This window comes from Lepidochelys olivacea, assembly GCF_965140295.1.
Source record: "Lepidochelys olivacea isolate rLepOli2 genome assembly, chromosome: 4".
In the NCBI taxonomy this organism is placed as follows: Eukaryota; Metazoa; Chordata; order Testudines; family Cheloniidae; genus Lepidochelys; species Lepidochelys olivacea.
Genome location: NC_140414.1, coordinates 64,720,807 through 64,735,818, shown reverse-complemented (window position 1 = coordinate 64,735,818; position 15,012 = coordinate 64,720,807). Strand labels below are relative to the sequence as shown.

The window sequence follows — 15,012 nt, the reverse complement described above, 5'->3', positions numbered from 1 at the left end:
TCAATCCCCTCTGATGACTCACATCTTCTGTCATGCCCATAAGACAATGATTGATTATGACAAGGTTGTGAGTTATTTGGTGATAGTCTATATATCTTGTGTGTTCACAGTGGGCCTCCCACAAACTGTGGGCACTCTCAGAGCCAATACATAATGGAAGTATTTGTAACTACTAGCAAATATTCAGTATTTGTGAACTTTTACAACAGAAAACCCTCTAGAAACGTTAATTCTCACTACATCTCGGGAAGTAGGTGGTAAGTTCAACTCACAGAGAAGGAAACTGAGGCAAATAAATCAAATTATTCATCTGAAGATATAGAGGAAGTCTATATAAGAGCTGGGAATGAAGCTCAGGAGCTCGTCTCCTAGTCCTATGCTCAGAAGAGTAGACCATGCCATGGCTCATGCAATCCATCCCTCTACCCTATAATCTAAGCTTGAACACTTTGTCCAGTCTAGTTTTAAGTGGAGTAAATCAAAGTAGCTTGTGTCACTTCTCTTAGGAAATAGCAGGAAGGAAGTCTTTTAAGCTTTCTATTGTATGTACCCAAGCAGAAGGGAACTGGGGCCAAGTTTGATCTCAGAATCTAGAGCAGCGGTCCGCAAATGTTTGAGGGTCGCAACTCCCTTACCCTTGTCCACCCCTCTCCATAAACTGGGGCTTTGGTCAGGCCTGCAGTTAGGTGCTGCTCTTCTCACAGTCTCTCCCCCGACCTTGATCCCGGCCCGGGAATGGAGCCACGGCCTACAGCCGAGGCTGAGGGTGGGACTGGGAACGGAGCTGTGCCAAGGCTGGGGATGGGGACATGGCTGGGGGCAGGACTGGAGCAGAGAGGGCCCGGATGTACCCTCCCAAACATTCCTCCACAGCCCTCTAGGGGGGGCATGCCCCATGGTTTGGGGACCTCTGATCTAGAGTGACACCACTCATGCCTATAGAGTTGTTCCAGAGCAAAATTTGGCCCTGGATTCTGTTAAGATCAACATAAAAAAAGACTTAGTACTGGCAGGCAAATTCTTGCCAGGGGAAACAAGAAGCATAAACCGTAAGATTGCATTAGAATTTATTACAGAGTTGGACTAGTCTCATTACTGTTCAGAAAATCTGATTCTAACACACTCTGACAATCATTTTAATTAAGAAAGCTTTTTGTCAATCACAGTTCCCCGCTGTTCGTAGGTTAAGATAGTTGGCTTTTATCTTTTTATACTAAAGACTTTTTTTTAAAAATTAATTGGCAAATGTAATTATGGAAGTTATTGCGTAGATTCAATAATGGTATTTATCTGAAGGACAATTGAAAAACCACGCTCATGTATTCTTTAGTAGTATCTATTTAAATTAGGTCAAACAGAGCCTCTCGGTGCAAGAGACTGCTTCATTATTTGCCATGTATGGGTATGGTGTTCAGAATTGTAAAAGTGAATCATCAAAAGTTAGACAGAAACCTGTTTTTTAGGCTGCTACCAAATTCAGGCTTGGTCTGAGCCCTGCTCCACACTACCTCACCAAGGAGGTTGCAGGATGGAGTTGAAAGGTTGATCAAAAAAGGGCCATTAGGAAGAACTAGCCTCCAGTGAGCAACTCTGACATTGGCTGGGGAGGAAGACATCTTGTCCTTGTCCCAACCTGTCTATTCAGGCTAGCTTCTGTATTCAGGATTTGCGTCTAAATGTGGGAATATTCATGTAGGAAGAGAAGGAGGTTTTGTGGTCATTTTTGTTTTTATCAACAGTCCCAATGCCTGCCTTTGCCTGAGGCAGCTGGCACATGGGGAAGGTGTGAGTGTGATGCCAATGCATTGCCTCCTGCATGTCTGGCACAGGAGACATCTCTTTCACTGTAGGAGTGCTCAGGCCAAGCAATTACTATGCCCTGCCATGGACCGTTTACTGCTTCTCTGAACTGGAGCAGTTTACATATGTGATGTTGCCAGCAAGCATGCACTGGGTCAGCAGTGAAAGTGATAGACAACTTGAGTCCTAGACACAATCTCCTACCCACATACCCTTCCGATGCTCTGTGGAGGGTTGTCTCCATGGGGGTAGGGAAAGCTGCCACAGTGCAGGATTTATTAGCAATTAATGGGGGGAGGGAGAAATCACATGGAGAAAGATATTTATAATTTAAATAGTTATTGACACAATATTTTTAATCAAAATCTGCATTTATAGCTTCTGACTGATGGCCATAATCTCTGGTTGTGCAGACCGTTCTCTGATTCGGAGCTGGGCAAAGCAGTAATCAGTGAAAAATATCCTGAATAAAAATACTTTGGACTTCTATACACATAAGAAAGGCCATACTGGGTCAGACCAAAGGTCCATCTAACTCTGTATCCAGTCTTTCGACAGTGGCCAATGCCAAATGCCCCAGAGGGAATGAACAGAATAGGTAATCATCAAGTTGCCCATTCCCATTTTCTGGCAAATAGAGGCTAGGGACACCATCCCTGCCCATCCTGGCTAATAGCCATTCATGGACCTATCCTCCATGAATTTATCTAGTTCTTTTTTGAACCCTGCTATAGTCTTGGCCTTCACAACATCCTCTGGCAAAGAGTTCCACAGATTAACTGTGCATTATGTGAAGAAATACTTCCTTTTGTTTGTTTTAAACCTGCTGCCTATTAATTTCATTTGGTGACCCCTAGTTCTTGTGTTATGAGAGGGAGTATATAACACTTCCTTATTTACTTTCTCCACACCAATCTTGATTTAGCAGACATCTATCATATCCCCCCCTTAGTCATTTCTTTTCCAAGCTGAATAGTCCCAGTCTTATTAATCTCTCCTCATATGGCAGCCATTCCATATTCATTTTTGTTGCCCTTTTCTGAACCTTTTCTAATTCCAATCCCTTTTTTGAGGAGGGGCGACCACATGTGCACACAGTATTCAAGATGTGGGCGTACCATGGAAGTATATAGAGGCAATATGACATTTTCTGTCTTATTATCTATCCCTTTCTTAATGGTGCCCAACATTCTGTTCGCTTTTTTGATTGCCTCTGCGCATTGAGTGGATGTTTTCAGAGAACTATCCACAGTGACTCCAAGGTCTCTTTCTTGAGTGGTAACAGCTAATTCAGACTCCATCATTTTATATGTATAGACATTCAAGAATCAACAAGTGCTTTGTAAATGTATAAAATAAGCCTCAATACTCCAGATACCATTATATTGACATATTGTACATAGGGGATCTGAGACAAAAATGTTAACTTGCCCAAGGTCACATAGCAAGCCTGTGGCAGAGGTGACTGACAAAGCCAGAACAAATATTGCTAAATCCCAGTTCTATGCTAACTAGACAAGATTTTCTTTTCCCATTTAAAATGTGCCTCGTCTTTTATTACCAGACTAAAACACAAACCACATAGTATGTAAATAAGAATTAAATACCAAACCAGAAAAAGGTGATTTTTTTCAGGTAGTCTATATAGCTCTGTTTTGGCCCTCTTTCCCAAATACCATATGTAGCACCTATAATTTCATCTCAGGCCCCAATTTCTTATTTTACTTGGAGGCAAGCAAAGAAGCAGTGAAACAAGAAAAATCCATCTTTGCACCCTTGTTTAACATTTGCTTAGCAAACAGCTATTCTGCTGCGGGAGGGTTGATTGGTTGTCTCTTTAAAGTAATAGGTTTATTATTGTTTAAATTGTAAAGTTAGATTTCTAACAAGTTCTAAAGCTGAACATAAATACTGGTTTAAAAGTCTCAGAACAGGGCCCCCTACTGCCAAATTTGATAAAGGAAGCCTCTGTTCAACAAGATGGTGGTTAATGGTGAAAACTGTTTCCCTTGCCAGCCAACCCCTCTCTCCTCGCCCATCCCTATAGCATCTGTAATTTCTACAGGACTAGGATGGTTTCCAGCCTTATAGTTTAGAATTATGGAATAAGTAAAATGAATTCATCTTTCCTAAAAAGGATAGTGGAAGAAAAAAGCAAAAAAGTGAAAAGTTACAGAGAGAAAGTAAATTTATGGTAAAAAAAAAAAAAAACACCCCAAAACCCAACAACTTACAGGACAAAAGTAGGTGTTTTCTACTATGTGATTTGCAACAACGTTGTTCTCAGCTGACAGGGACATTATGAAGAGCAGAGCATCACGAGCCTGCTGACCTATTGTTCCTTCCCGATGGATGAAGGGAATCAAAAGGGAAAAAATGAGAAAGTTGGCAGCTCCTTGGTCCTCGCTGGTGTGGAAAAACAGTTCCAGAATGGAAGGATCTTTGGCTAGGATAGAGCAGAGTTGGTTCAGCAGGATGACCAGCTCCAACTCCACAGCTGGTGTGGCCGTTCCTGAGCAAGAGCTCAGCAACATCATCAAAGGCTTCAAGATGGGCTTGTGGTGCAGCACAGGCTGATGGGACTGAGTAACCAGCATCTCATATATCTTCAGCTGCTCAATTTTTGTCTCATCGTTGAACTCCCGCCTCAAGCTCCAAAGGAAGAGTTTTTCCATTATGTTCTCTGTGACTACAAACTCAAGGATAGGCCCCATTGCAGCATCTTTTGCTTGCTCCTCAATTAATAAGAAAAGCATATGCTCCACATAATTCTGCACAGTGCTGGCCTCATCTGGTGGAATTGCCCCATATTTCGCCTGAGTATTTTTCAAAGGGTCATGCTTCTCTAGGATTTTTACAACCTAAACAAACCAAATGCACATTTATCATCCCAGTGTACATGTTTAAAAATATATAGTTGAATAAAAAGAGATCACGTCTTTTACTTTTCATGCTTCAAACTTTTTGCACGCTGAAAAATCAATCTTTAAAACTTCACACTTGTCACACATTCTGGACTAAACTGCGACATCTTTACTCACACTGACCAGTCCCTTACTGCACAAGTAGCCCCATTGCTGCAAATTTGGGATTTATTAAAGTGTGGATTAGATAGGTTCTACTGTACTTCAAATCGGAGATATACTATTGTCTTAGGCAAGTTTCTTTCAGTGTCAGACAAACTCTGTGCAACAGAAGCCTGAAGTCAATGGGCCTATGCAAGGTACTATTCAGTGTGAGCAAAGGTTATCAAAATATTGCCCTCAGTAAGGTATGCAGGATTTGTTAAAATTTGGATGTAGTAAGGTAATTAGGAATGGGTGAAAATACCACCCTTATTAATTTAATGGTCAGACTCTGCAAGGCCTTGAGCATTCTATTTTCCAGTGGTAGAAGGTGCTCAGATAAGATATGATCACACAAGGTGCTAAGTGAGAACAGAGAGACAACTGCTTCCTGCACACTCTTGCAGTAATCAGCCCAACATTGGGAACAAGTAATAAATGCAACTGCTCCACCCTGCTCTTTAGGCTAAATCACAATACCACTTCCTCGCCCTTTCTGCCTTCTCTCCCTCCTCAAGGGGAGACAGCAGAGCTGAGGTGAGCTGTTCTCCCACACAGAACAGAGCAGAGGCCACCTCAGTTTGCTCCCTTGACTAGGCTGAATACTACAAGATGTTTAAATTAGAGTTTCCTCACTACAGGATGCCAGTGCAGATCCTCACTAATGGTCCATTGTTCTCAGGCATCAGAAATTTGCTGATCACTACAGATTCTCCTGCAACACATCAGTCCATATGACAGCAACACAGGTTAGTGACAGCTCTCCTAAAATGATGGTAGCTTAACATCTCAGTGGCACTAAGGTCCTCAAAGGAACTTGACTCCCATTGATTTCAAGCCTCTATTGGTTTCAATGAGAGTTAGGTGCCTAAATAACTTTGAGGATCTGGGCTTTAGTGGTCATCACAAGATCAGCCACCAGGTGGCTCTTCAAACCCTACAACAGAGTTTCAGGAACAATAAAGACCCTAGGTCACCTTCCTTTTCAGCACAATACAAACAACAGCTTTTTGAAAAAGCACCTGGCAGGAGAAGAAGCCAGTAATATGTAAATTACACCATGCAACCTGAAAATCTGTAGTCAATTATTAATACCAGAAGAGCTTTTCACCCTTAGATCTAAAAGCACATTGCACAAAAGGTGATTAAGCATTATTCCCCCCATTACACAGATAGGGAAACAATGGCACAGAGAAGATAAGTGACCTGCGTAATACCCCAGTGAGTCATTGGGAGAGCTGGAAACAGAATCTAGGTCTCTCAATTCCAGTACCAGATCATTAGGCAACATTATCTCTCTCTTTGCTGCAAATTTGAGGTCTATCTCAGTGTGGATTAGCAAGGTTCTACTGTAGTTCAAAAATTGAGTTATAATATTATTAAACATGTTTTAATGTTAGCCAATAAACTCTGTGAAATACAGGCTTGTTTCTGGAAAGTGCAATGTTACCATACCAGTCTTTGCTTTGAGTGGATTCCTATGAACACAACCTACTTCAAATCAATAAAACTATCAAGTATTACTGAATTATATTACCTGTCCCCAGTGCGTTTTAAACACTATCATGCATGTTTCTGGGTCAACTCCCTGCAGGTTCACAGCCTGCCGGTTCTTGCTTCTACTAATACCGGAGGACATCATAAATTCTCCAAAGGTCAATCCTACTAGGCCATATTCAATTTCTGTTGAAAACTCTGTAGTCAAGTCAATGAGGTGCAAGCATCACTGTAGGATGGACATTTCTTTATTGACTCTGCAGCTCACAGAAATCTGTAAAAATGACAAAACACAGATTGTATTGCAGGACAAAGCAGGACTTAGTTAAACACTGACATACATTTCCTTGAGACTTCGATCTGAGTGGAATGCTTTGTAAGCAAATTGCTTCAGGCTAGATTCCCATACCTTTAGTCACAATGAGTAGTACCTTACTCCTCAAATAGCCCTGTTGAAGTCAGTGAAATTGTGTGTGGAGTAAGGTGATATATTCAACATGAATAAGGGTATTCGAATCTGGTATACATGAACATTTACTTTTTGTGTGAGTGTGTGCACATGCTTTCTGACATCCTCCTCTCTGTACAGTATTGCTTAGTAACTAACGACATTCTGCAAGCTATACATCTAAACAAGCTATAGGTTATTTCTGGGGCTTTTTAAGATAATCTTTTCCTTACAAACAATCATTCTTTCAAACACTTGACCTTTTTGATTAATAAAGGTAAATGGTGTACATTTAGAAAGCTCTGTAGAACACTGCATACAAATAACAGGATTAATTGATACAATGTTAAACACACCATAAACATGGAACATAAAAGTATAGAAGAGAAGAAAAGAACTTATGTTATCCAAAGTCACATTAATTAAAGTATCATATTAGTTCAGAGGACTTTGAGAATAAGATAGAGACCAAACACTGGATTTTTCTTTTCATGCATTATTTACTACTTGTATATCACAGAATCAAAGCAGTGATACACCTTCAGGGTAGAGTCAAAATGAAACAGAAAGACAGACATCTCCCAGATATTTATGAGAGGCTTATGAGAACATACTGTTCCCCCAAGCACCAAGGTCTTGGACAACCACATAATTCCACATTTCCCCTCTGCATCTATTTTTTTCTTGGGGGTGGGGGAGAACAGGCAAACCAGCTGGGCTTTCAATTTCACACAAAAAAAATCTGGACATTTAATTTAACTCTCTCCTGTATAACAACTGAAAATCCCTGTAAGAAGGTAGGAACAGAGAACAAATGCATACAGGTGAGATTATATTGTGAACAGTAGGTCAGAACAGAGAATATGGAGTTAAACATGATTATTTATAGAGATGTTCTGTCTGAAACATTATTTTTCTCTTCAATCCCTGTTCCAACTCTAGACATCCTAGAGCTTTGTAAACTTATGATAACACTTCTCTGTCAACTATGAGGCAGATATTGAATCAAATTCTACTGTCCCTGTAGATTTTCATGAATACAGGTAGAACACACACACACTATATAATATATACAAAAATAAATAAAAACAGGAAATTCTCTTGTCTTAATAAAACCACATTGTAAGACTGTTGTCTTGGCTGAATCTCTTTTGGTTTTAAAGAATACAATTGTTGCATAATCCAGAGGCCTTTAACAATACATTAGGTATTCTTTAGTATATTTCTTGTAAGATCAAAATTCTCCTCTCCATAGTAGACGTCTCCCTTATTGTGCTCTACCTACATTCATGGAACTCTGTAGTGGAAGCAGAATTTGTGATCTGAGACCTGCCATATAACAAAGTTTCTCTCTCAATTGTAAGTACAAAATTCCAGGAGTTTACAAAGTTTACAACCTAGGAAATTACACACAAAAATACTGCTAAAAAATCTTGAAAGTTGCAAAGTCAAGCACTCAAGTTGGGAAATGCAAGAATGAAGGTAAGCCTGTGCAACTTTAATTCCAGCCTTCTTGTGCCTATGCATTATGGTACAGTCTTTCATTACATGATCACATAATATTTTTTCTGCAGAGCGCCTGCCTCATTTAGTGCACAGGATGGTCGGTGCTCACATAATGAACAGCTATTGAACATTTTGTTATATCCTTATTGTTCAAAGTGTGACCCTATACCTTATTTACTGCATACTATTCAAACCCTGCATTGAAGAGAGAATATTCATTTCCTCATGGACTCACCTCTAGAATATCATGCTTCACAAACAAATTTATTTTCATGATAACCTGGTGAGAGGCAGTTTACAGATGGGCAGCTGAGGCACAGAAATATTAAGGCCACTAATCGTGGGCACTTAATTTGAGATGCCTAGGACCAGATGCGGGTTGTTTTGAGTACTTAGCATTTAGAACACTCTGTATGTTCAAGCACAGCTCCCTTGTTCTTCAGTTGCACCAGTTAGTGTTCATCACTTCTGCAGATCAGATTCCAGTGTATCAAATCAGACACCCAAAAAATGAAGAGCACATAAATTAGTCACCAGCTGGAAAAATCTGGTTTAAATGACTTTAAATCTCACAGGAACTCTGTGGCAGAAAAAGGGACAGAAGCCAGTTCTCTAGGACAGCATTCAATTGTCTTAGTCCTAAGTCCCTTCTGCCCTGCCATCTCCAGCCTGTCCCACTCCTGTCTCCTCATTCCAGTCCCATTCTCTTACATACACCGTCCAAGTCCTTCCCCCGGTCTCCTGCCTGCCATGCTAGCTATTGTCAACTTTGCTTTTAAGTCAGGCACCTTCCTCTTCCAATGTTGCCTGGGTGTCAAGGAAAGCACAGGAGAGAGAGAGAGAGAGAGAGAGAGAGAGTCTCCCTTCTCACAGTGCAGGTTCCATCCCAGCCTGCAGCAACCAGGAGCTGCAATTGCAGGACAAGCCCTGCAGAGGCCCTGTAGCCCTGGGCTAGAACATGCCCAGTTGTTCTGGTGATGGAGCTTGCACAGTCCATTCATACCAGAAGTGGTGAAGACTGGAGAATCTTCACAGTTCAGCGGTGAAGATCTAACAAATCTCTACTGTGCACTTCTGAACTGAGATTTTTTTCAAAGGTTTATAACTTGGCCACATTTGGGCAGATTTTCACAGAAACAGTGAAAGGCACACAGGGCCGGCTCTACAGTTTTTGCCGACCCAAGCAATGAAAAACATTGCTGCTGCGGCCAGCAAGGGGGAGAAGCTGCTGCCGAATTGCCGCCGCCGCGGGCAGAACAGAGAAGATACTGCCGAATTGCTGCCATGGCCGGAGGAACTGCCTCCCCTTTTTAACTGCTGCCCCAAGCATCTGCTTGGAACACTGGTGCCTGGAGCCAGCCCTGAAGGCACATCGCGGACAGAGAGATTGCCTCCTGCAAATTTTAAATCCTTGCTTCAAAGCAAGGAATCACTAGAGCTTCTCAACCAAATGGTTGTAAGAACTTTTTTTTAAACATGGCAAAACAATATTTTTCCCTTACCTCATTCTCAGAAACAGCTGAATCATTCTGGATGCAACTTTTTTTTTTTTTTTTTAAAAAAGGCCAGCCTGAGGCAGACATCCAGCATGTAAAATTCCATCCCAAATAGTTTAAGTTTGGCAATGTTATAAGCAACTGGGGAGTGGGGGGAAAGTATCTTATAACCTGAAGTATGAAAAACATTAAAATAAAACAAAGGAAAAATCATGTCTTAAGATGTATATTTATACACAGAAGTTGAAGGGGAGTATGGGTGATCCAGTGACGAGGGTGACAGCCTTCGACTTGGAGACCTGGGTTGATTGCCTTTCCTGCCACAGACTTGCTGTGTGATCTTGGCCAAGTCACTTGGGCAAGTCTTTCTATACCTCAGTTCCCCATCTGTGAAATTTAATTTTCATTTTTATTTATATTTAAAATAAAAAGATGCCTATCCAAAGATCTAGATACCTTAACATCACTATCCCCACAATACAATTACAAAACCAAAATGGGATACTTCCCTATATAAATGGAGTACTGGGAGGATAACTACATTTAAGATTGTGAGGCACTTAGAAACTAAGGTAATGGAGGCTTTCTCCAAAAAAGCTATTTGTATATGTAATATTTACCACCCTAAAGCTTGACATCGGGGAAACAATAGTACTAAGCATTTCTGTTTAAAAGGTTTCATTTAAAAAGCTTTTTAATATTACATGTACCAAATAAGTGTGTAACATATTGCAGTGTACAACTATACTAATATTTGCCTTTTGCAGCTTTACTGGAAAAAAATCTTTCAGTAACATTAATCAGAGAGGCAGCATTGGCAGCTCCCAATTTACCCACGAAATTCTGACAGCAGGATTGTCTGGCTATGTAGACTCCCTCCTCAGGCCCTACGCTACCAGCACTCCCAGCTACCTTCGAGACACCACTGACTTCCTGAGGAAACTACAATCCATCGGTGATCTTCCTGATAACACCATCCTGGCCACTATGGATGTAGAAGCCCTCTACACCAACATTCCACACAAAGATGGACTACAAGCCGTCAAGAACACTATCCCCGATAATGTCACGGCTAACCTGGTGGCTGAACTTTGTGACTTTGTCCTTACCCATAACTACTTCACATTTGGGGACAATGTATACCTTCAGATCAGCGGCACTGCTATGGGTACCCGCATGGCCCCACAGTATGCCAACATTTTTATGGCTGATTTAGAACAACGCTTCCTCAGCTCTCGTCCCCTAAAGCCCCTACTCTACTTGCGCTATATTGATGACATCTTCATCATCTGGACCCATGGAAAAGAAGCCCTTGAGGAATTCCACCATGATTTCAACAATTTCCATCCCACCACCAACCTCAGCCTGGTCCAGTCCACACAAGAGATCCACTTCCTGGACACTACAGTGCTAATAAACAATGGTCACATAACCACCACCCTATACCGGAAACCTACTGACCGCTATTCCTACCTGCATGCCTCCAGCTTTCACCCTGACCACACCACACGATCCATCGTCTACAGCCAAGCTCTGCGATACAACCGCATTTGCTCCAACCCCTCAGACAGAGACAAACACCTACAAGATCTCTGTCAAGCTTTCTTACAACTACAATACCCACCTGCAGAAGTAAAGAAACAGATTGATAGAGCCAGAAGAGTTCCCAGAAGTTACCTACTACAGGACAGGCCTAACAAAGAAAATAACAGAACGCCACTAGCCGTCACCTTCAGCCCCCAACTAAAACCCCTCCAACGCATTATTAAGGATCTACAACCTATCCTAAAGGATGACCCAACACTCTCACAAATCTTGGGAGACAGGCCAGTCCTTGCCTACAGACAGCCCCGCAACCTGAAGCAAATACTCACCAACAACCACATACCACACAACAGAACCACTAACCCAGGAACTTATCCTTGCAACAAAGCCCGTTGCCAACTGTGCCCACATATCTATTCAGGGGACACCATCACAGGGCCTAATAACATCAGCCACACTATCAGAGGCTCGTTCACCTGCACATCCACCAATGTGATATATGCCATCATGTGCCAGCAATGCCCCTCTGCCATGTACATTGGTCAAACTGGACAGTCTCTACGTAAAAGAATAAATGGACACAAATCAGATGTCAAGAATTATAACATTCATAAACCAGTCGGAGAACACTTCAATCTCTCTGGTCACGCGATCACAGACATGAAGGTCGCTATCTTAAAACAAAAAAACTTCAAATCCAGACTCCAGCGAGAAACTGCTGAATTGGAATTCATTTGCAAATTGGATACTATTAATTTAGGCTTAAATAGAGACTTGGAGTGGCTAAGTCATTATGCAAGGTAGCCTGTTTCCTCTTGTTTTTTCCTACCCCCCCCCCCAGATGTTCTGGTTTAACTTGGATTTTAACTTGAAGAGTGGTCAGTTTGGATGAGCTATTACCAGCAGGAGAGTGAGTTTCTGTGTGTATGGGGGTGGGGGGATGTGAGAACCTGGATTTATGCAGGAAATAGCCCAGCTTGATTGTCATGCACATTGTGTAAAGAGTTGTCACTTTGGATGGGCTATCACCAGCAGGAGAGTGAATTTGTGTGGGGGGGTGGAGGGTGAGAAAACCTGGATTTGTGCTGGAAATCACTTTAGATAAGCTATTACCAGCAGGACAGTGGGGTGGGAATAGGTATTGTTTCATATTCTCTGTGTATATATAAAGCCTGCTGCAGTTTCCACGATATGCATCTGAGGAAGTGAGCTGTAGCTCACGAAAGCTTATGCTCTAATAAATTGGTTAGTCTCTAAGGTGCCACAAGTCCTCCTTTTCTTTTTAACATCCTGAGTGTTTGCTTATAAAAAAACATAAAATAAACACAGCTCATTCCCTTGGTATATCACTTATCCCATTTTGTCTGTACTTTACAGGTTATAATAAATGCACACCTTTATGCAGACAGCTATTATCATACATCAGTGCAGAGCCGCAGAATAAAACAAAGAAACTGACATGTAGCAGATCTAATGGGATTTCCCATCCATCTCAGAGGGCACTTGGACTGAGTAAATCTGCAATACTTGTCATTGCTGGGAAGTATTATTGCTTTCAACGAGACATCAAATAATTTTTCTGTCCCTCTCTTGAGGCTGTCCACATATCTAATAACACTTTTTGATAAAAGGAAGGCTTTCTATTGATGACTTGGTCATTAGAGGCTCTCACAGGGTTGCCCAAATGCTAGGATTCTCAGCAGGCATGGAAAGACCGAAAGAGAAATTCACCAGTTCCATTCAGAAACCAGAAAGAGGGACTCCAAAGAATCTATTTGCTATGAAGTTCTTGTTCACGACTTTTCCCTCCCTAAGATAATGCAGAATGGGGCAACATATTGCGAGAATGGCCACTGGATCTGCCATTACAGTTTTGCCTTCACTAGGAAAGTTTGTGTATATTTTCCCCCACAACAACTCTACAGCTGCATTATTACTACCAATAGTAGTGGTGCAGGCAGGGGTCAGGTGTTTATAATCACCCTGTCTTGAAAACCCTGAGTCCTGACTATGCTAATGACTTACTAGCTGTATAGATGAACTTTTGCTGGCTGCTGCTCTAGTATGGGTAATACATTTTTTTCTCAGGTAACTGAATCCATATGCCTAGCCATCCAGTAGAAAGAACACAAATGGATCCTAGCTGCAACTACAGCCCCTGGCCTGTGGCAAAAGGACAGTATCTGTGCAGCCACAGTGCATCAAGCCCCCACGTTGGTGGGGAGCATTTCTTTCCCCAATTCCTGAACAAAGTCCATTGAGAACTTGTCTACACAAGGGAAATACCCCAGTTTCCCAGTGTAAAGTTAAATTGTGGAATGTGGTGGTTCTCAGAGTGCCCAGGATTGTGAGTCATCTGGTTACTGCACCTGCCTCCAGCGCTTGTCTGGGTACCAGCTCCTTGACACCACCAGTGTGTTAGTCATCCAAACAATCTCCAATGGGCTGTGCCAGTCCTCATTTTGCCTTGCAGGTTAACAACAGGTGCACCCCACTACTCGAGAGCCTTTGAAGAGTTCCCCTGTAGCCCCTTATCCACTGAACACTCAGAAATACAAGGTTTACTATCCCCAAAGGGACAGTGCACACACCAGCTTGTTTGATTTAGCTCAAGATCTACTCCTTTTATAATATCACAGCACTGAGATACAATTATAGTGAAAACAATCAAATTTATTATCAATGATCAAGATTTAAGAGAGCGTGAGTAAGGAGAATCAAGACAGAAGGGTAACATATGAAACAAAATCATAACATGACTGTTAGAAACTAAACGTAACAGGCTAACTTCCTGACTAAGGCAGTCTTATCTCATTCAAAGCCTTTTGCAAGGCTGATTGGGATCCCGTTTTCATGAATGTAAATGTGCTGTCAGTTTACTTCCTAAGTGCAGGATAAAGGGGTGTCTTCTTCATCTCCAACATATGCTCCCAAAGTTCATTGTCTTAGCACACGACCAGGCTAACCCCCATGGCTTATTTTTTCCTGTGTGCTCCTTTCTGGTTGACTCTGTATGTAAATAAAAGCTAAAAGCTGCATAGCGTAGACAAAGCCTAAGGGACAGAATAAGGAAGAATTTTTGCTGATTCGGCAGAACTGTTCAGCTGCCCTGCATGTCTTGTCCATAACTGTACTGCAGTGGGTTTAGGAAGGTATACCGCTACTAGCAAAGGTGGACCATTGCAGTGTAAGGGTTAAAAAAACTAGAGTAGTGATTAAGCAAAAGCTGAATAGTTTACAGAGACCTTGAGCTCCTTAGCCATGGAGGTGTTCACCTGATGGGCCACAAGGTCCCACTTGTTTACAGCTCACATTCTTTTGTGAATAGGAGAGTTCTTTGATAGCCAACTAGCATGAATTCCCTGGTGTTCCTGTGGCAGAGTCCCTGGAGGTATAAACAGCCATGTCTTATCCCTGTGTCACACACTTGAGCTCAGAAAGGAACAGGTGAGCTAAATTCAGACTGCGGTTACCACTGATGAAAGGGACAGCATTATTGCACAATACACTGCTATCAGCATACCCTTATTCTTTTCACAAGTATAGGGGGTGGAAACTTATTTTTTTATGGTACTTCAGCTCCTAGTGCCAGTTGGGCCTATTACAGGAAGACCACAATGACTGTGTCAACTTGGTAGCAGTTAATAGTTCAGAT

At 41.8% G+C, this 15,012-nt stretch overlaps 1 protein-coding gene across 1 annotated transcript in view; it reads right to left on the bottom strand.

Moving 5' to 3' along the window:
- Nucleotides 1-15,012, bottom strand: part of FHIP1A (FHF complex subunit HOOK interacting protein 1A) — a 119,039-nt gene that overhangs the window by 46,099 nt on the left and 57,928 nt on the right. Inside the window, exons 4-5 of the mRNA XM_084626282.1 lie at nucleotides 6,403-6,636; nucleotides 4,035-4,661 (exon numbers count right to left, since the gene is read on the bottom strand). Coding sequence (XP_084482408.1) covers nucleotides 4,035-4,661; nucleotides 6,403-6,507 — 732 coding nt within the window. The 5' untranslated portion in view covers nucleotides 6,508-6,636. The remainder of the gene's footprint in view (nucleotides 1-4,034; nucleotides 4,662-6,402; nucleotides 6,637-15,012) is intronic.